Source organism: Phacochoerus africanus, chromosome 4, assembly GCF_016906955.1.
Source record: "Phacochoerus africanus isolate WHEZ1 chromosome 4, ROS_Pafr_v1, whole genome shotgun sequence".
Classification (NCBI taxonomy): Eukaryota; Metazoa; Chordata; class Mammalia; order Artiodactyla; family Suidae; genus Phacochoerus; species Phacochoerus africanus.
The window spans coordinates 66,076,132-66,096,071 of NC_062547.1; the positions used below are offsets into that span (position 1 = coordinate 66,076,132).

General features: G+C 47.6%; 1 protein-coding gene across 2 annotated transcripts in view; it reads left to right on the forward strand.

Moving 5' to 3' along the window:
• Positions 1-1,107: 1,107 nt before the first annotated feature.
• The window catches only part of CACNA1A (calcium voltage-gated channel subunit alpha1 A), a 277,546-nt gene continuing 258,713 nt past the window's right edge, over positions 1,108-19,940 (forward strand). For both annotated transcript variants that reach the window (XM_047776880.1, XM_047776881.1), the window contains exon 1: positions 1,108-1,400. In XM_047776880.1, the coding sequence (XP_047632836.1) occupies positions 1,108-1,400 (293 nt within the window). The remainder of the gene's footprint in view (positions 1,401-19,940) is intronic.

A 19,940-nucleotide genomic window follows, 5' to 3' on the forward strand; every position in this document is an offset into this window, starting at 1 on the left:
AGTCTTATTTTAGCCAAACCTAGAGGAGAAGGAGGAGGAGGAACTGGGGTGCTGGGGGACGCTAGGCTTTGCAGCATCCAGGAGCAGCTATACAGTGGCTAAGGGAACGGAGCATACCTCTCCCTCTCTCTCTCTCTTTTTTCCTCCTGTTGGGAATTTTCAGGATTTTATTGCTGCAATTTAACCCCAGGATGAGGCACGGTTGTGCGCGCACACACACTCACACTCCGTGAGCTGAAGAGGCAGCCACTGGTGATTCAGAAAGGGGAGAAAAAAAAAAAAAATCACCCGGACCTTGCGGCTTCAAGACTCCTTAAGAGCCCTTCGGAGCGTTTCCCAACCCCCCTCCTTTCCTTTCCCGTTAATACTCTTTAATTTTTTGGCTACAGATCTTTGAGCATTTTCAACGTCTAGGAACTCGAGCAGAACAGAACGGGGGATTTTTTTAATTTGGGGGGGGCTTCCTTTCCCCCAAGAAAGACCTGGTTTTTATTTTTATTTTTCAATAAAAAAATTTTTAATGGGCCGAGCGCACTCCTTTTGCAAGATGCCAGCCTGACCCGGACCTCGGAGGAATTTGAAGCTTCCAGTGCGTCCCGAGGGGCGTCCTTTGCAAATCGTTCGAGTCTTAAAGGGGGTGTGCTTTTTTTTTTTAACTGCCTTTTTTTTTTTTTTTGGTCTTTTTATTTTTTTCTTTTTTCTTTTTTTTTTCTTTTTTCCGGAGTGGGTGGACTGGGGATTGCCTGGATTCCTTCCTCGGTTATTTTTTGCCTCGCTTCCCTCTCCCCTCCCCCCTTCCCGGCCCCCGCGCCCCGCCCCCGCACCCTCCTCCAGCCCCTCCTTCTCCGGGGTCAGCCAGGAAGATGTCCCGAGCTGCTATCCCCGGCTGGGGCCGGGCAGCCGCCTTGTGAGCCCCCGACCCGAAGCGCCGAGCCGCCGCCGCCCGATGGGCTGGGCCGTGGAGCGTCTCCGCAGTCGCAGCTCCAGCCGCCGTCTTCACAGCCCCGGCAGCATCAGCATCGGCATCGGCGGCGGCGGCGGCGGCGGCGGCGGCGTCTTCCGCATCGTTCGCCGCAGCGTAACCCGGAGCCCTTTGCTCTTTGCAGAATGGCCCGCTTCGGAGACGAGATGCCGGCCCGCTACGGGGGAGGAGGCTCCGGGGCAGCCGCCGGGGTGGTCGTGGGCGCCGGAGGCGGGCGAGGAGCCGGGGGCAGCCGGCAGGGCGGGCAGCCCGGGGCGCAAAGGATGTACAAGCAGTCAATGGCGCAGAGAGCGCGGACCATGGCCCTCTACAACCCCATCCCCGTCCGACAGAACTGCCTCACGGTCAACCGGTCTCTATTCCTCTTCAGCGAGGACAACGTGGTGAGAAAATACGCCAAAAAGATCACCGAATGGCCATATCCTTTGCCCGAACCCCGGCAGCTGCGCCTCCCCCTCCTCCCTCCACTTCCCCTCTTCCAGGCTGGGAGAGAGACCCGGGGGTTGATGGGAGGTGTGTGGGGGGGTCTTCCAGGGGCTGGGAGAGGGGGCACCGGGGAGGAGTGTGGAGGATCTCTCCACCCCGAGCTGGGCTGAGCTACCGTGGAGGCTTGGGGTGGGGGGTGGGGGTGGGGGCCGGGGGCCAGGGGAGTGGATTCCGCTTAAGGACCGATTTCGGAATGAGGGTTGGGCCCCGGGGTCGTACAGGAGCCTCGGTGAAGGCGTTAGAGCCCAGTCCCGGACGGGCCGGAGTTCTCCAGAATGAGCGTGGACCCGGCTGGGGGCCTTGGGGACTCTGGCCAGGGCAGAGGGAACACGGGGGTGGCGGGGAGGGGGCTTGGCTGGGTCTCCTTAGTCGCCCTGAATCCATGGTTGCCTTCAGAGCTGGAGCCCAGTCCCAGCTGTCAGGCCTCTCCCCTCACTGCTTTCCCCGAGGTTGGGGGCCCCACTCTCAGCGAGGGCGCCTCCGGGTTCCCAGGGACAAGAGCCAGTGGGAGAACATGTGGCCTTCACACGGAGGGGCCGGCCCTGACCAGAATTAACATCCCCGGGGGTGGGCTGCTGGTGGGGAGGAGTTTGGGGGGGGGGCATTTATTCTGCCCCACGTTCCCAGGTTCCATTTCCTTCCACCACTGATTTTAGGGACATCATCTTTTGGGGTGTAGGAAACATCCCATTTGCCCCATCTGGGGCCCTGACCTGGAAGACCCAGGACGAGCTACTTCAATCAGAAAGACAGGGCAAGAGAAAATGAGGTGCTGAGTCCTTCCTAGGGTGCCGTGTCAGGCCTTGGGTTGGAATCTGCTTCTTCCACCCCAGAGACCCAGGAAGGGACACCAGGAGAGTCAGCATCCATGTGGACATCTCAGGCAAGTAAATGCCTTTTTTTTTCTTTTTCTTTTTCTTTTTTTTAAAATTAAAGATCCAGAGGAAGAAGGTGGAGACCACCTTTTCCTCTCCTGAGATACTATCAAAATGCAGGTCCCCCTGTGTTTCTTTAAATTCGTGCCTGCTTGAAATAAACCTTGAGGAGGGCTTAACATCTGTTGAGATGTAGGCAGGCAAGGATGGGTAATTAGTCGGGCTTTCTAGCAGTTATCTAAGCATGACCCAGATTCCAAGTGGGGAGACGCACCCTACTCCCCAGGCTGACTGGCCACCATGCCATGCCCCAATGTGCCGCTCCTTGCCTTGGTTCCAACTGGCTGCCCTCAGTGTGAAAATGATTGGGACTGGATGGGCTCCTGGGGTTCACTGAAGATTCCCCCGTCTTTCCTGTGTCTGATTTCTACAGTTTATATTCAACAGGGCTGATCTCTGGGTGGTCCAGGGATGGCTTATTTGAGGAACATGTTGGCCAGTGGATTCACTTTTAGGGGCATCAGAATTGAGCAGGACTTTGGCTTCTGGGTGCTGAAATTGTAACAGAGAGCTCTGAGATTTTGGCATGCGTGTGACCAATCTACTTGGAGGAGGGTGAAAGATAAAAGGTTCAGTTGCTGTCTTTTTTGGAGGGATCTACCCCTAAACACCATGTCATTTGGATTGGTGCCTGAGACAGGAGCTAGGTCTTTGCCTCCGAAGTTTCAACCATGTGAAAGATCCCTTGAAATGCTCAGGGGTCTTGTAATCTCTGCTGGTCTCCCCTGCCCCCCAGGGGGGGCATGGAGAATGGCAAGGTGTTGATGTGTGCAAGATCAGATAACTCAGGGTGTCCAGGAGAGAGTCGCTGGGCTGACAGGTTTCTGCGTTGAAAATGGCTTTAGATCGCCTTCTGGAGCCTGGATTTGGAGTCTTCTAAGAGGAAAGAAAGAAGGTGGGAGTCTTAATGGTGTGTCCTTAGCTCACCCCTGTCCAACCTGAATCCTGCAGATCAGAGGGCTGTTGCAGAGAGAGGGGATAGCAAGCAGCCCTTGGGAAGAGGGGATCTTGGGAGAGGAATGCAGGTGAACTAGGAGCACTCAGTTGGTCCTTTAGAGGTTTTCCTTGGTTTTCTTGCTCTTGGTAGCTTTGTGATGAGTTTGTGCATTTTGCTCTTTTTTTTTTTTTTCTTTTCCAGACAGTTTTTGTTCTCTTTTTGGCCTGAGGCAGCAAACGCATTATACAGCCCCACTCTCAAAGAGAAAGCTCCCCATCCCTTAATCTGTCACCAAGCAGAGTCATCCAGGACTGAGCTTTCTCTGGGAAGAGGATGAGAGGGGAGAGGACAGAGAGATTGGGGGTGGGGGGGTGGGGGGCACTGGATAAGTGCATTTGGGCTAGTGCAAAGAGGTGGACTGTTGTGGAAACATGGAGGGGTCAGGGGACCAGGGCAGAGCACTGGCTTGAGTGTCCAGATGCTTCTGCCATTTAAAAAAAATGTGTTTAGGTACTTTAGAACTTTTGAAATATACCTACAGTCTGATATATACATACAGGAAAGGACACAAGTCCAGCCCAGCTTAGTAAATGAATACATCCATGCAACCAGCAAGGGATCAGGGAAAAGAATGTGACCAGCTCCCCAGAAACTCCTCTTCTGGCTCCTCCCAGTCACTCCCTCCACAAAGGTTATCACTCCCCTGACTTCTAACCCCATGGGTTCATTTTGCCTCCTTTGGAGCCTCCTATAAATGCGTCTGGCTTTTTTTTTTTTTTTTTTTTTTTTTTTGCTCAACAATATGTCTGTGGGATTCATCCATGTCACTTTGGGCAGTCGTTGGTTGTTTCTTTTCATTACTGTGTGATATTTAATTGTGTGACGCTAACACAACGTACTTATCCATTTCTACGGTTGAGGGCCCTTGAAGTAATTTCCGGATTGTGCTGCTAGGAACATTCTTGTGCCTGTCTTGGGTTGAACTTTTCTGGGAAGTGTTTTTCTTGAGGTTATACCTAGGACCTAGCAGGACATGCATTTTGAAATGGCATTTCCGAAGGGTTGCAGGTGAGGGGAGGGATGCTGGCTCCTCACTGTCATGTGGAGGAGGCGTCCATGAACTTGGCAGCGTGCTTCCAGGGCCTCAGAGTGCAAATTCCAGCATGGACGAGGGTGCAGGCTTGCATTCCCCCTGCCCTTGGGCACTTTGCCCCTGTGTGTCCTTCCCCTTCTGTCCCCCACTTCCCTTGGCAGCTCAAGCTTGAAGCTGGCAGTGAGAAACAAGCATTCTCATGGAATTTGAGTTTTCTCTTCCTAGTCCCAAAACCCTGGTGGACATCTTTGATGTTCTGATTTCTGTGGCTGCTTTTCATTCTTGGAGGATGCTGGGCGGCACGCTGTCTTGACCACACACCTTGGTTCTGTGTTCTCATTGATTGGAAGTCTGATTTAAATATGGCTGTGACGGGCTCGATGATGGCTTCTAAAGAGCTCAAATCTATCAGCTCAATAAGGCGCATCTGTCAACCTTCCTAGAGCCCCCACTTAATGCCGCTCGCTCCTTCTGACACTCTACCAAGCGCCAATGTGAATGTCATCTTCCCCCAGTCCTGCTGATGCCAGCAGATCTTCTACTGAGCCTGGAGTAGGAATGTGGGCCATTGCAAGAGCCGCGGACTCAGGTCTGTGTGTTATCATGCTCCTTCTCCCTCTGCAGGATTAAGTTTTCATACCCTTGTTTTTGGAAATCTCAACAAAAAGCTTACAGTCCCATCCCATCAGGCAATCTACAGACCCAGGCTGATTGGCACTTGCCCAGTTGTTATTTATTTATTTTTTTTAAATGAGACTCTTTTTTTTTCTTCCAGAGTGAATGTAAGGTTTAATGCACAGACCAGAGTAAGAGGGGTGTTAAAGTAATGCTAAAAATACATGCTTGTCTATACAAAACTGTTGAAAATAATAACTATGAGAAATTAAAAAAACTTGAATTTTACTTTTTAAAATTTACTTGTATTGGAGTATAGTGGACTAACAGTGTTGTGTTAGTTTCAGGTGGACAGCCAAGTGACTCAGTCATACATATAGTTTATTACAACTATTCGAGTAGATTTTTCTGTGCCATACAGCAGATTCTTGTTAATTATCTCTTTTATGCAGTAGTGTGTCTGTGTTATTCCCACCCTTCTAATTCGTCCCTCCCCCCAATGGTTTCTCCGCTGGTAACCATAAAATTGGTTTTGGAAATGTGCGTGTTTGTTTCTGTTTTATAAATAAGTTATTTTATATTAGAGTCCCCTAAAAACCAGACTCTTTAAAAAGGAACATTCTGAGGGCAGGATTGGAAGTTTGGGACTAGCAGATGCAGCGATTATGTATAGGACGGATAAACAACAAGGTCCTACTCTAGAGCACAGGGAACTGTATTCAATATCCTGTGATAAACCATCACAGAAAAGAAGATGAAAAAGAGTACATGCCAGGTCACTTGGCTGTACAGCGGAAATTAACACAATATTATAAACTTCAATTTTTTTTTCTTAAAAAAAAAAAAGAGGAACATTCTGCATGGGAAGCAGAGGTGACCAGGAGCATGTTTGCAGACTCTCGGCCCATCCTGAAAAGTAGATTGTGCTTGGAGTTCGGCAGTAACAAACCCAACCAGTACCACATGGACGAAGGTTTGATCCCTGGCCTCTCTCAGTGGGTTAAGGATCCAGCGTCACAGTGAGCTGTGGTGTAGGTCACAGGCAAGGCTCAGATCTGGTGTTGCTGTGGCTGTGGTGTACGCTGGCAGCTACAGCTCTGATTCAACTTCTAGCCTGGGAACTTCCTTCCATATGCCACAGGTGCAGTAATAAAGACAAAAAAATAAAAAGTAGATTGTGCTTAAAAGGACAGGAGGGCATGACTGTGTGATCCCTCTCCTTGAACCTCATGGCAGGTATTTTCCAGAACAGCAAAATTCTGGGAAGTAAGAATTAGCGTGACCTTTTCCCTGGGTGTTTTTATTTTTTTTCCTTTCCCTACAAAGTTTCAATTCCTCCCCCACAATCCCCAGATCTAAAAAGCTCTGAAAAACAAAAGATCAGCTCATTTAGGGGTTAAAAACCTATCTTGAATGGACCCAAATTTGTAGCTTTCATTTACAGTCTCAATTTATCCCATTCGGCATCCATTTTGGTATATTTCACTGAGGAAAGGGTGGGAATACTTGATTATGGGCTGCTGTGCCAGCCTCCCCCCCACCCCCCGCACCACTGAGCATGTTATATATACATTGCAGTTCTTTCCAAACTTTTGGGAGTTTGAAGATTGATTGCCTTGTTAAAATGATAATTTTGGCTGAGTGGATTTGGGATGGGGTCTGGGATTCTGCTTTTCCAACAAGCCTTTAGGCATGGCCCAGGCTGCTCATCCATGAATTATACTTGGAGTATCCGGGTGACATCATCGATGCATCCTGTTACTTTTTTTTTTCTTTCTCTCAAAAAATTGGGTTTCTTGAGGTATAAATCACTTAGAGCAAAATTCACCCTTTTAAGCATACAGTTCTGAGTTTTGACAAACGCATGCAGTCATGTAGCCACCACCCAAATCAAAATATGGAACAGTTCCATTACCCCCAGACATTCCCCTAAGATCCCCTTGAGTCAGCACCCCACTCCCCAAGTCCCTTGCAAGCACAGATCTGTTCTCCATCTTTATGGTTTTGCCTTTTTTAAGGGGTCAGATAAATAGAATCATATCGTATGTAGCTTTTGGAGTCATGTTTCCTTTATGCTGCCTTTGAGATTCATTCATACTGGTGTGTGTATCCATAGCTCTTTCTTTTCAGTGCTGAGTTGTATTCCATGGGATGGCTGGACCGGAGTCCATTCATCCATTTCCCAGTTGAAGGATGTTTGGGGTGTTTCCAGGTTGAGCGATTATGAGTAGAGCTGCTGTAAACATTGCTGGATGGGTTTTAGTGAGAACATTGGGACCGTACATTTTATTTCTCTTGGGTGAATAAATACCCAGGAGAAGGATTGCTGGGTTGTGGGGGGTACATGTTTAACTTTATAAGAGACCGCCACACTGTTTTCCAGAGTGATCGTGCCATTTTACCTTCCCATCCTTGTGATGCCTTTAGAAGCACCCAGTTCTAAGCGCCAAAGGACGTCTGGACTCAAGGGTTTAGCGTAAAGGATTATAGATGTGTAGTAAGTAGCAGAAGTGGTAGCATTAAGTGCCAGTCAGACAAACGGGAAAAGGTGAGGATGTTATTTGCAGTTATTTGCCTGCACTGGTTTGAAATCTAGCGAAGGAGAGGGAGGGGGTCTCCCGTGTGGAAGAAGGGGGTCTCTGGGGGGCGGTGCATTGGTTCTGCCACTCAGCAGTAGAGTCAAGCTCTGAGGTCGTAAGACCCATGCTCATCATCCTGTTCACCACTGTAACCCCCCCAACACACACCCCTGGTACACAGTAGTCACTCTATAAGTGTCTGTCCAGTGAGTGACAGAAGTGCCTCTCTTTGCCCATTTGCCAAATCAGAGAGATCTGATTCACCTATATGACTGGTGGGACAACAGGAAGGGTGTGTGTGCCCGAGGTTACCAGACCAAAGAAGGTCTCTGAAATGTTAGTTCTTGAGCATATGGGGAGAAATGGCCCCTTGAGAGTGAAGTCTTCCTTCAAGGGATTCGGGGGAACATCTTTTGGGTACTTGGGGCTTATGTCTACCCTCCCCTTGCTCCCTGCAAAAGCAAGCATACCTCTGAACCCCTTAACAATGGAAGGTACTACCAGGAATGTGGATTCAATCCCGAGATGGTCAGGGCCCTGAAGGCCCACAGTTAATACATTTCGGGGACTGCTAACTCAGCTCCCCAGGAGGGATCCAGGTGGTGCCATGAAATACAACAGGGAGGGGAGGGACAGCACCCCAAACTTGGGGTCAGCCAGGCCCAGGTTCAGATGGCTCACTAGCCAAGTCGCCTTGGGCATCAGACCCTCAATTTCCTCATGGACATGATGAACATGTTGCTGTAAAAAAAACTAAAAAAGTTTATAGGCGTAGAGTCACCCTACAATGTTGTGTTAGTTGCAGGTATACAGCAAAGTGAATCAGTTGTATATATGTACATATCCATTCTTTTTTAGATTTTTTTCCCCATTTAGGTTATTACAGAGTATTGAGTAGATTTCCCTGTTCTCTAAAGTAGATAAGTAGGAGTTCCCATTGTGACCAATGGGTTGAGAACTTCACTGCTGCGGCTCCAGAGGTGTGGGTTTAATCCCCAGCCAGGCGCAGTGGGTTAAAGGATCCAGGATGGCCTCAGCTGCAGCCTACATTGCAGCTGTGCCTTGGATTCAATCCCTGGCCTGGGAACTTCCATATACTGTGGGTGCGGCCCTTAAAAAAATTAAACATTAAAAATAAATAAATAGAATAGATAAGTAACATGAACGTGTTGCTTTTGATAGCGAGTCTCTTGGAGGATTCTGGAGGGGGTCGTGTGGGGTCAGGTGTAAGGCATTGTCAGCAGAGTGTCTGGCATGAAGAAAGCTCCAAAAGACAGGAACCATAACCCTGGAGAGGACTTTTCCCTTCATACATTCTTTTTTGGGAAATTTTGGCTGGAAATGAGACTGACTCTCTGGGTGGGAATGGGAGCAAAGGGCCCCTCTGTGATGGGCCGGTTTCGATTTATGAATCTGAGTGTGGCGCTCTTTAAAGCAACCCGTTTCGAAGGTCCCATCGTGGTGCAGTGGCTAACGAATCTGACTAGGAATCATGAGGTTGTGGGTTGGATCCCTGGCCTGCCTCAGTGGGTCAAGGATCTGGCTTTGCCATGAACTGTGGTGTAGGTCGAAGACACGGCTCGGATCCCTCGTTGCTGTGGCTCTGGCGCAGGCCAGCAGCTACCGCTCCATTTAGACCCCTAGCCTGGGAACCTCCATATAGGGCTATACAGGTATAGCCCTAGAAAGGACAAAAAGACAAAGATAAAATAAAATAAAGCAACCAGTTTGCATTTTCCATTCTTTCTGGACACTTTAAAGGGGAACTGTGTCTGCCCACTTGACCCATTTTTCTCTTCCCTACCGTCCGAGAGAAAGTTGCCTCCCTCTCCCTCGATCCCTCCCTCTGTGGGAGCGTGTTGTAAGGTGTATAAGTAGCTTCCCTGCTCCCCCACTTCATCCCCTTTTTTGAGCCAAAGTGTCCTGCGCAGGATGGAGACTGCGGGCCTAGGACCACTGCTGTGACTACTGCAAGCCTCCCAGCAGGACAGAGCTCAGCTTCGTTGTTAAAAGGCACCTCCCCCTCTTCCTCCGGTTCTGGTCTTTCTTCTTTCTCCCCTCCCCCTCACCTCCTGGGAGCATGGAGAAGGCAAGGGACCTTCCAGGAGAGGGAACCAGGTGGGTGGGCTCAGCAACTTGGGTTTCAAAAGCCACTGGGCATTAGTCCTTGCCTGGGTAGGGTGGCCAGATGTCCCAGTTTGCCTGGGACTGTCCTGGTTTTAGCATCCTGGGAAACCCAGTAGTTCTGGGCAAATGAGGACGTGGTCACCCTACAGATAAGTTCTTAAAACTCTGGAGAGGAAAGGAGCGAGCGATGGTGCCAACGCCCAGGAAAGGAGAAGAACAGGTAGCTTTTTCCCTCTGAAAAGCTGAGACTTTATCTTGGAATGAAAATTGTGCTTTTGGAAGCCGCTTATTTAAGGCAGCTAATGCGGGAGAGATCCCCGCTCTGAAGCGCGAAATTCCGGAGTTAAATACGGATCAAGTTTTGTCGTCTCTCCTGGGTCAGAGCTTTTCAGCCTGGGAAAATTCTTGGGTCTTCCTTTAAGGTGTTTGCTCAAGTTCCACTTGGAATCAGCAGCCCCTCCCTGCAACAACACTTTCAGAGGCTGCTCACCCCCCCGGAAATGAGGGAAACTCAGTTTTATCGCCCACCTACCAGTAAATAATATTCACGCTCTTAAGCTCTGTTCTCATTTTAGGTCTGTGCGTAAAATATTATATAATTTTAAACCAGTTTTGAAAGTGTTTTTATACAAGCAGCGTTTGCAGGAGGGCTAAGTCTGATCTTAAGAATACATGGACAGATTTGTCTTAAACGAGACATGGGTACAGACCTAGAATTTGTTCTGTGAGGGGGGATTACACAGTGTCTGACCTAGAACCTGCCATATTCTTTTTTCTCATTGACCTTCATTATTTTCCTTTTTTTGGTCTTTTTAAAGTTGATTGAGGTATAGTTGATTTACAAGATTGTGATAATTTCTGCTGTATAACAGAGTGATTCACTTATGCATGTACACACATCCATTCTCTCTTTCAGATTCTTTTCCCACATAGATTATCACACAATATCCGGTAGAGTTCTCTGTGCTCTACAGCAGGTACCTGGTGGCCAATCATTCTGTATATCTCAGGGTGCATGTATTTTCTTTGTTAAGAATAATAGGGAGTTCCCGTTGTGGCTCAGCAGTTTGCGAACCCGACTAGCATCCATGAGGATGCAGGTTCGATCCCTGGCCTCGCTCGGTGGGTTAAGGATCTGGTGTTACAGTGAGCTGTGGTGTAGGCTGGCAGCTGCAGCTCCGATTCAACCCCTAGCCTGGGAATTTCCATATGCTTCAGGTGCAGCCTTAAAAATAATAATAATAATAATAATGGGTGTGGGAATCTCTGCTGACCTTCACTTGCTACCCTGAAATATTGCTGGAGCCCATGTAGGGCTGCACCTGTCTGAGCAAAGCACCAGGGCTGGAGGCTCAAAGGAGGAGAAGGCGGGCAGGGGAGGTGATGTACTGTGGGGTTGAAGCAAAGCGCTCGGAGACAGATGACCCGGTGGCAAATCTCAGCTCTAGCTTCCGGTAGCTGTGCCTCAGTCTCTTCATCTGTAAAATGAGCGTAATAGTCCTACATCCAGGGGATGGTGGAAATAATAAAAGGTATTGAAAGTGTGTGGTGTATATGATCATTCTGTAAAAAGGCTCAGAATGGGGGAAAAAAGTATCAGAATGGGTGGACTTTAGACTCTGTGATGGCAAGGGCTGGGTTGGTGGTGGTCACCACTCTGGCCCTGTGCTCGGCACTTACAATGCCTGGATACAGAATGGTGGGGTGTTTTCCTGCACCTCAGCTTAACAGCCACTTGCTTTAATCTTGTTCCAAGTTCCCGGCACATTCCCAACATTGTCTCTCCCTTTGCCTCTTTTTCCTTATTTATTTTAACATGGAAACACCGGTGGATCCCCCATCCAAGTCAAGAACTAGATCAGTGGTCCTCAAAGTGTGGTCCCCCAGCCAGGCAGGGTCAGCATCATCTGCTCCAGGACAGAGATGCGTACACTTGGCCACACATCAGCATCACCTGAGGGCTGTTGAAATGCAGATGGATGGGCCTGGCCCCCCAGAGTTTCTGATTCCAGAGGCTCGAAGTGGAGCCTGAGAATTTGCATGTCTAGCCATTTCCCAGATGCTGCTGAGGCTGCTGGTTTGGGGCACACACTTTGAGAAACCCTGAACTAGAACATGATCAATAGAACTTCTATCTCTAGTCTCCCACCCTTCCTTTTCCCCTGCCCCTCTCCCACCTCATTCTCCCCCAGAGGTGACCACTCTCTCTTGGATTATGTGTATCTTCTTTCCTTTCTTTCTTTTTAAATAAGTTTTATCACGCAGTTATATATGCCTTAACTCTAAGTTTAACTCTCATGGCTTCTGAGCTTTTTAGCCTTCTGGAACTTGCACTTGCTTTTTTCACTCAGCTGTAGGTTTCTAAGATTCTTCTCTCTTATTTGAGTGTAGCTGTAGGTCATTAATTTTGCTCTGTATCATATTGTATTCTGTGATGATACAACAATTTATCCACTTTCCGGGGTGATGGACGTTTGAGATGTTTCAAGGTTTTTTTGTGTTTTTTTTTTCCCCCGATTATGAACAAGGCTGCAGTACTGAATAAATAACTTTTGAATGAATGAATTCAAGGTGTTAATTTTAGTCTGTGTACTTGGAAATGTAACTTCAGCTAGAATCAGCTGAGATTCATCAGCATTTCTGGAACACCAGCCATCTGACAGGCACTGGCTAAGCCATTTCACAGTGTATCGTCATTCTCTCTGAGGGCTGGGTCAGCCAGACAGCCCCTTGTTCTTGCTTGTCTTCTGAAAGTCAACCTGTAGTTTAGGCATTGGCAGTTAATACGGTAGCAGAGAAGCAACAGAGCTGAATTGAGAGCATGGACTCTGGAGCCAGGTGGCTGGGGTTCCGATCCCAATTCTGCTAGTCATTTACTGTGTGACCTTGTGTAAGTCATTTAAATATTCTGTGCCTCAGTTTTCCAGTTTGTCCATTGAGGATTCTAGTGCACCTGTCTTAGAAGATTAAGTTAGCTAATATATGTTGTGCTTAGAAAGTAGTGCCTGGAACTTAGTAAGCCCTCTTTTGTGTTTATATTATGTATGAATGGATAGATTGATGTTTTGAGGGATTAATGGATGAATCAATGGGAGGAAGGATGGGCTTATTTGGGTGGCGTCTGTGACCTATGGCTTGGAATAGTGAGTGACATAGTAAGTGCTACATAGTATTAGTTATTGTTCTGCCTTTTCTTTCAATTCCCTTGATCTCTTATTCTTTAACATCAATCTTTTGAACCCATTCTCTTGGATGATCAGTTGAACCATCATGGCTCCAATGCATAATCCCAGAGGAAAACAATCATAGAGTCATGTTGATTGTAGATACTAGAATTCCATGATTCCAAGACACAGGCAAAATTTCCCCCATCTCAGCAATCATTGTCTATGTTTCTAATCAACTTCCTCTCCCATTTCCTACACCCCACTGCCAGGCTGTCTCCAACGCCAGAGTCTTTCCAGTCCGCCCTCAGTACCCCCTTCCTCTAACCATACCCTACTTTCTTGCCTTGCTCTAAGCGCACCATCTTTGAAGACATCAAAGACTTCAAACCTCAAAGTTCCTTGTGGCACAGTGGGTTAAAGATTGGGTGTTACCGAAGTTGAGCAGGTTGCAACTGCAGCATGGTTTTGATCCCTGGCCTGGAAACTTCCACGTGCCACGAGTGCAGCCCAAAAAAGAAAAGACTTCAAACCAGTGAGACTAGGCCAGCTTCTGTGCAGGTCTTACGAGGACTTGGAACAGTCAGAAATGTTTATGAATTTGAATTATCTTTGGAAGAGTTGTTAGGATGTAGGTGTGAACAGTTTGACCCATTCCTAATCACAATGGAGTCTTTCAAGTTAAGGATCCTGGATGGATGTTTGTGGTTTAGAGGGGAGAATTACCATGCAGTTAATGTTGAATGAGTGGATGGATGGATAGATCTGAGGCTGGTTGGACAGATGAATGATCAGGTGGATAAGCTAGATGGGATGAAGGAGGGTAGGATGGATAGATGAGAGAAAGAAAAGATGGATGATATTGGATGGATGGGTGATTGGGTGGGTTATAGGTGGGTGGAAAGTAGATTGGTGGATGACTAGATGGGTGGTGGACAGATGGGTAAGTGGATGGATGGTGAAAGAAAGGATGGATGGTTGGATGAATGGATGGATGGATGGATGGTTAGGTGGGTGGGTATATAAAGCTTATGTGGAAGGGTGGGTGTCCATGTTTGGATTTCTCTGATATTTGGTGTCCTTATTGCCTTGGGAATGACCAAGTCCCTCCACTTACCACCCTCAATGTCAAGTGCATCTCACATGTTTTGTGAAAATCAATACGATGGTAGGCTTATATCTCACCTCTCTAATTAGAAAGCTCCTTGAGGGTAGGGGACAGTAATTTATCTTCTTTGCATCCCCTCCCCCCCCCACTCCTGGACTGTGTCATGAGTGTTTGTTAATTGATTAACAATGAGGGAAATAAACAGTATTGTTGACAAAGACTTCTAAAATTTTGGAAACATCTTGGTTTTGTTTATTTCAGCACTGGGACTAAAAGTGAAATTCCTTGGATTTTGCTCCACTGGTGAGGAGTGGTGGGCTAGGGAAACATTCCTCTTCCAGGTGGGTTCGCTCAGTGTCCCAGATGCTTACTTACTGGCCGGAGATGGAAGATTATGGATGTACCAGATTCTGCAAGGCCCCTCATGATCTAGTCCGAGTTTTGTCTTTGATCTCATCTCTTCTATTCTCTGCCCTTCCACTCTCAGCCCCACTGGCCCTTTTTGCCCAAATCTAGCTTATAAGACTCTGTAGGCACCTGTGCAGGCTCTTCCCTCTCCCTGCATCATTGTTTCCCCATATCTCCGCATGACTGACTCTTTCTCTTCATTTAGGTATCAGTACAAAAGTCATCTCCTCCAAGAGGCCTGTCCTCTGCATTTATTAAACACCTGAAATACAGAAAAGAACATAAAATATATGTATAATCTCCTCTCCAGGGAGAATCTCTGGTGACATTTAATGTATTTCATGCCATACATTTTTGTGGATATAAACTCTAATGAACATATTTCCATGCTGCCAGATATCCTTGGACAACATCAGGACTACCATGGATACTTGCACAGAATACACACTGCATAAGGTCATTGTATTTCTTATCTTAGGCATCAAAGAGCTGTGCACTTATTATTTCAATTTCTTGGATGATGAAAGCTTAAGTATCTTTTTCTAGCAAAATGAAGATATTATGACAATTTTTTGACAGATGGGCCTAACAACTTGAAAAGGGGGCATCTTATTTAAATTCACACTGTGGTGCTATATGGGTTGGCAGAAACCCCAGAAAATACTGTTGTTAATATCTGATTCCATTCCACTTTATGGCTATATCGTACTTCGCATAACCATCCCCAATTGTTTGTTTTGCTTATAAACAACGTTGCAGCAGACATCTTTGTGCATAAATCTCTGTCCAGGGTGCTGATTGTTTCCAAAATAAAATTCTGGTCTAGAGATGGCACTCAAGTCTTAAAATTGTTGTCATCACTTTCCTTGAATCTGCAAAAGAAATTTTGAGACCAGGTGACTCAAGATTTAGGAAGTTGAGAAGGAGGAGCATGGAAAGAACAATTGATTGCTTTAGAATTTTTCCTAGTCTGCATTGTAAAACAGTGCTTTTGAACTGGGGATGATTTTGCCCTCCATGGGACTTCTGGTAATGCCTAGAGACATTTTTGGTTGTCACGAATGTGGTGGGTAGGGTGCTACTGGCACATGGCAGGTAGAAGCCAGGGATGCTGTTGAGTGTCATAAAACACACAGGGCAACCTCCTCACCCCACCCCCATTAAAGAATTATTCCACTCAAGATGTCAATATTGGTGAGATTGAGAAATCCTGATGTAAAAAATGTCACGGATTCCTTGGAGGGGAGTGGGTGGATTTAGGGTTTTGGGGTTACTTAAATTTAATTTACAGTTTCTCTTCCAAGCTGGGTGTCTAAGCCAGCTTTCTCTGAACTTTAGATCCCACACCATCAGCAACAGGCTTGCTACTGACAGATTCGTTGATGTAAATATAGATGAGTATATAGAAGGAAATCTCAGCTGGAGTTGGAAAATGTTGGAATGAAAGCTGCTGCAGCCTCTCTTCCTCCCTCCTTCTCCTTCTGTTGCCCAGTTTTTAAATCGTGTCTCACTTTCTTTGGGCTTCTGGCTGGAGTATACTGCTGGCGGAGACCATGGTTCTCTATTCCCTTCATCATCACACCACGGCTGGCCTTGGGCATGTCCAGGACACCCCTGGGACAGATGAGCTTAGAGACATGAGCGGGGAAGAAGTGCATTCATCATAAATGCATTCATTTGTAAACATTTACTGAGCACCTACTATGTGCCAGTCCATTTGGGGGAGAAGAGGGTAAGAAGATGATAAGGGTAGATGGTGTAGACCATAGTGAAGACTTTTCCTCCAAAGGAAATGGCACCTTCATGCCTGTTTTCCCCTGGCACACCTTTACTTGCTGTTTCCCATAACAACAACAAGATAAGACCCATGTGTATACACAGTACTTTGAGGCTTGGTGTTTTTTCTCCAAAACTAGACATACTGCAGTGAACCCCACTGTGACGATGTCTTTACACATGTCTGTGACTATTTCCTGAGGCTAGATTCCTGGAAGTGGCATGGCTGGGTGGTAGGTCAGGTGCAGGGACCAGGTTGCCGGGAACAGTTAGTCTGTGTCCTTTCAAACTCCATCTTTTCCTGATGATGGGGTCCAACTGGATTGCCCTTGATTTTATGTCTTCACCAATCAGAGAAGGGAAGAATGGAGTCTCTTCGTGGTGCAATACGCATTTCTTCAGTTCCCGAAGCTGCAGAGCATTTTCCAGATCCAAACGGACTGTCTATTCCCTGCATGATGTCCTTGGTCGCCCCTTTTGCTCCGTTTTCTTTTTCTTTCTTTTTTTTAGGGCCACACCTGTAGCATATGGAAGTTCCCAGGCCAGGGGTCCAATCAGAGCTACAGCTGCCGGCCTACACTGCAGCCATAGCAACACCAGATCTGAGCCGCATCTGTGACCTACACCACAGCTCATGGCATGCTGGATCCTTAACCCACTGAGCGGAGCCAGGGATTGAACCTGTGTCCTCATGGATACCAGTTGGGTTCATTACCGCTAAGCCACAAGGGAACTCGCCGCTCTGTTTCCTTTAGGGACCTTCTTCACAGATATCTTTTGGGGCGGTTGCTCCAGGTTCAATAGATTCTGAGAGGTTCTGTGGCTCTGTGTTGGTTGGAGGCAGCATAGTAGTTAAGAGGGAGGCTGTAGAATCCTGGTTCTACCTGGGTTCAAATCCCAGCCCTGCCTCTGTCTGATCCCTAGCATCTGGGCAAGTCACTTCACCTCTCAGGCCTCAGTTTCCTCCTCTGTAAAATGGCTATAATACGAGTTTCTGCCTCGTGGGGTTCTTCTAAGGCTCAAGCAGCACTTGGAACAGTGCCTGACTGACGAAGAGTCTGCCCTCATTATTGTGATGGCGCAGGCACTAGCTTCCTCTCTCCTCAATGCAATGACATGTGTGTGTTTCTGAAAGCTCTTTGATTTGAGGGTGCAGTTGCCACCACGGGATTTAAAGCAAGCTCTCCAAGCATTAGTGCCAGCCACGGCTCTTTTAACTAACCAAATAGGATCTCTTCTTCCCCGCCCCCCGCTCCCAAAAAAAGCAACTGGACCATTTTCTGTATTCATAATGGGATTCCTTTCCTCAGCCCCTGTGCTTGTTCATGTCTGGGATTTCACTGGAACTCCAGCAGAGAGGAAGGGCCATATCCCAAGAGGACATGGACACTGCCATTTCAAGTCTAGTTAGTAGCACCTCTTTACGGAGAGTTTATGAGCCCTAAGGCTGTGTGAGAACCGCTTTGACTGACTTCATCTTTATACCAGTCCCAAGGGCTCAGTGGCTTTATTTTTGCCCCCATTTTACAGGTGTTCACACCGAGGCTCAGAGATGAAAGGCGCTTACCAAGGTCATGAATCTTATCAAATGGGGAAACCTCATGGGACAGGTAATGACCCAGCAGGAACAAAGGCTTAGAGGGGCAGATGCTCAGGTTGCGCCTAGGGAAACATTTCTGTTCTAGAGAGGTTGGTGTGCCTGTAGGAAGAGAAGGTACTAGGGAATAGTTAAGGGACAGAGTTAAGGGCCATTGAGGTCAGCCAGGACCAGGTTCCTCTCTGACAATGATGTTGCCTTTGGGAAGTTCCTTAACTTCAGCCATCCTCAGTTTCTCCATCTGCACAATGGGCAGAAGAGTGTTTTCTGTCTAGGGATGTTGTAAGGGTGAAATCAATGGCGAATGAATAACATTCTGCTTAGCACAGCAGAAATCCTCAGCGGGTGGCCAGAGCTCTTTGTTTTATGCTTGGTACGGGCACTGGGACACAGACCCACAGAAACAGACACAAACCCCTGCCCTGATGTGGCTGACATTCTATCTGGGGAAACAGACCTAGGACCGGATAAAGGGTATAGTTTCAGTGTGCTCAGTGCTATGGTGCAAAAATAAACAATCTGCCTGAAAGTTTTTCAAATGCTGATGCCCTGAGCTTAACTCCACAGATGCTAGTGAGATTGGTCCAGGGTTGTCCCTGGGCATGGGGATTTTCGAAAACTCCCCAGGTGATTCTAAAATTCAGCTCGGATTGGCAGAGAGCGCTGGGTAGTTAAGAACACTTGGAAGGCGGGTAGGCTGGAGTTGGAGCTGTGTGACTTGGGGTAAGCCACTTACCCTCTCTGAGCCACAGATTCCCTCCCTGTAAAACCAGAGACTTGATGGTACCTCTCTCCCAGGACTGTGAGGAGTAAAGGATGTGATGGTTCGAAGTGCTGCACAGGGGACCTGGGGAGTGGATAGGAAGCACTTCATACATAAATAAATGTTAATTTTAAAAAATCCGGAGTTCCCTTCGTGGCTCAGTGGGTTAAGAACTCAACTAGTATCCATGAGGATGCAGGTTTGATCCCTAGCCTCGCTCAGTGGGTTCAGGATCCAGTGTTGCTCTTGCTGTGGCTGTGGCTTAGACCAGCAGCTGCAGCTCCTGTTCAACCCCTAGCCTGGAAACTTCCATAAGCCTCAGGTATGGCCCTGAAAAAAATTAAATAAAATAAATCAGATCACCAGCCTTAGAGCTAATAGTTGGAGTAGATGGAGCTAAACTTTTTTAATGTCTTTTTTTTTTCCTTTTTTAAAGATGGAGGTAAAATTCACGTGGCATAACATTAACCATCAATCATTTTAAAGTATACAGTTCAGCGACATTTAGTACATTTGCATGTTGTACACCCATCTCACTCCAAGATATTTTGATCACCCCCAAAAGGAAACCTCGTACCCATTAAGCAGTCACACCCTGTCTCTTCTTCCTGCTTCCGGGTGCCAGCCTGTCTTCTGTCTTTGTGGATTTACCTATTCTGGTTTTAGAGTTTTTGAAGCATCCTGTTCCTGGCCCTCTTACCCCTTGGCCTCCAAGTGAGACTGTGAGACAGCCCGGTTCTCATCATTTCTGGGTCTTTCTGTCTCTGGCATGAGGGCTGCCCCCACCCATGTCCCCATCCGGCACCCTGGGCCTCATCCGTTAGCCGTGGTTAATCCCAGCAGCAGGACCCGTGCTCCACTCTCCTGGGGCTGCCACAAATGAGAGGTTTCATCTCAGCTGGGTTTCTCCTAGTTAAATATTTAATAAATAAGACCTACAACTTGTGATGCTGGGAGTGTTTGATAGTGAAATTAATGAGGGGGAGAGAGTCACAGGCAGCCCACAAGTCCATCCATGCCTGAGTCTGGCCAATGGCACCCTGGTGGTTGCAGTCCCGGGCGGGCAGCTGGGCCACCACGCTGGGCCGTGCTACCCTGTGTCCCCTGGCTGTGGCCTCCCTCTTTCGCTAGCACTGTGTCTGGTTCAGAGTAAGCACATGGTAAATATGTGTTAAAAGAGAGATTATGGGGAGTTTCCGTCGTGGCTCGGCGGTTAATTAACCCGACTAGCATCCATGAGGAGGCAGGTTTGATCTCTGGCCCCACTACTCAGTGGGTTGAGGATCTGGCGTTGCTGTGAGCTGTGGTGTGGGTCACAGACTCAGCTCAGGTCCCACGTTGCTGTGACTCTGGTGTGGGTCAGTGGCTGT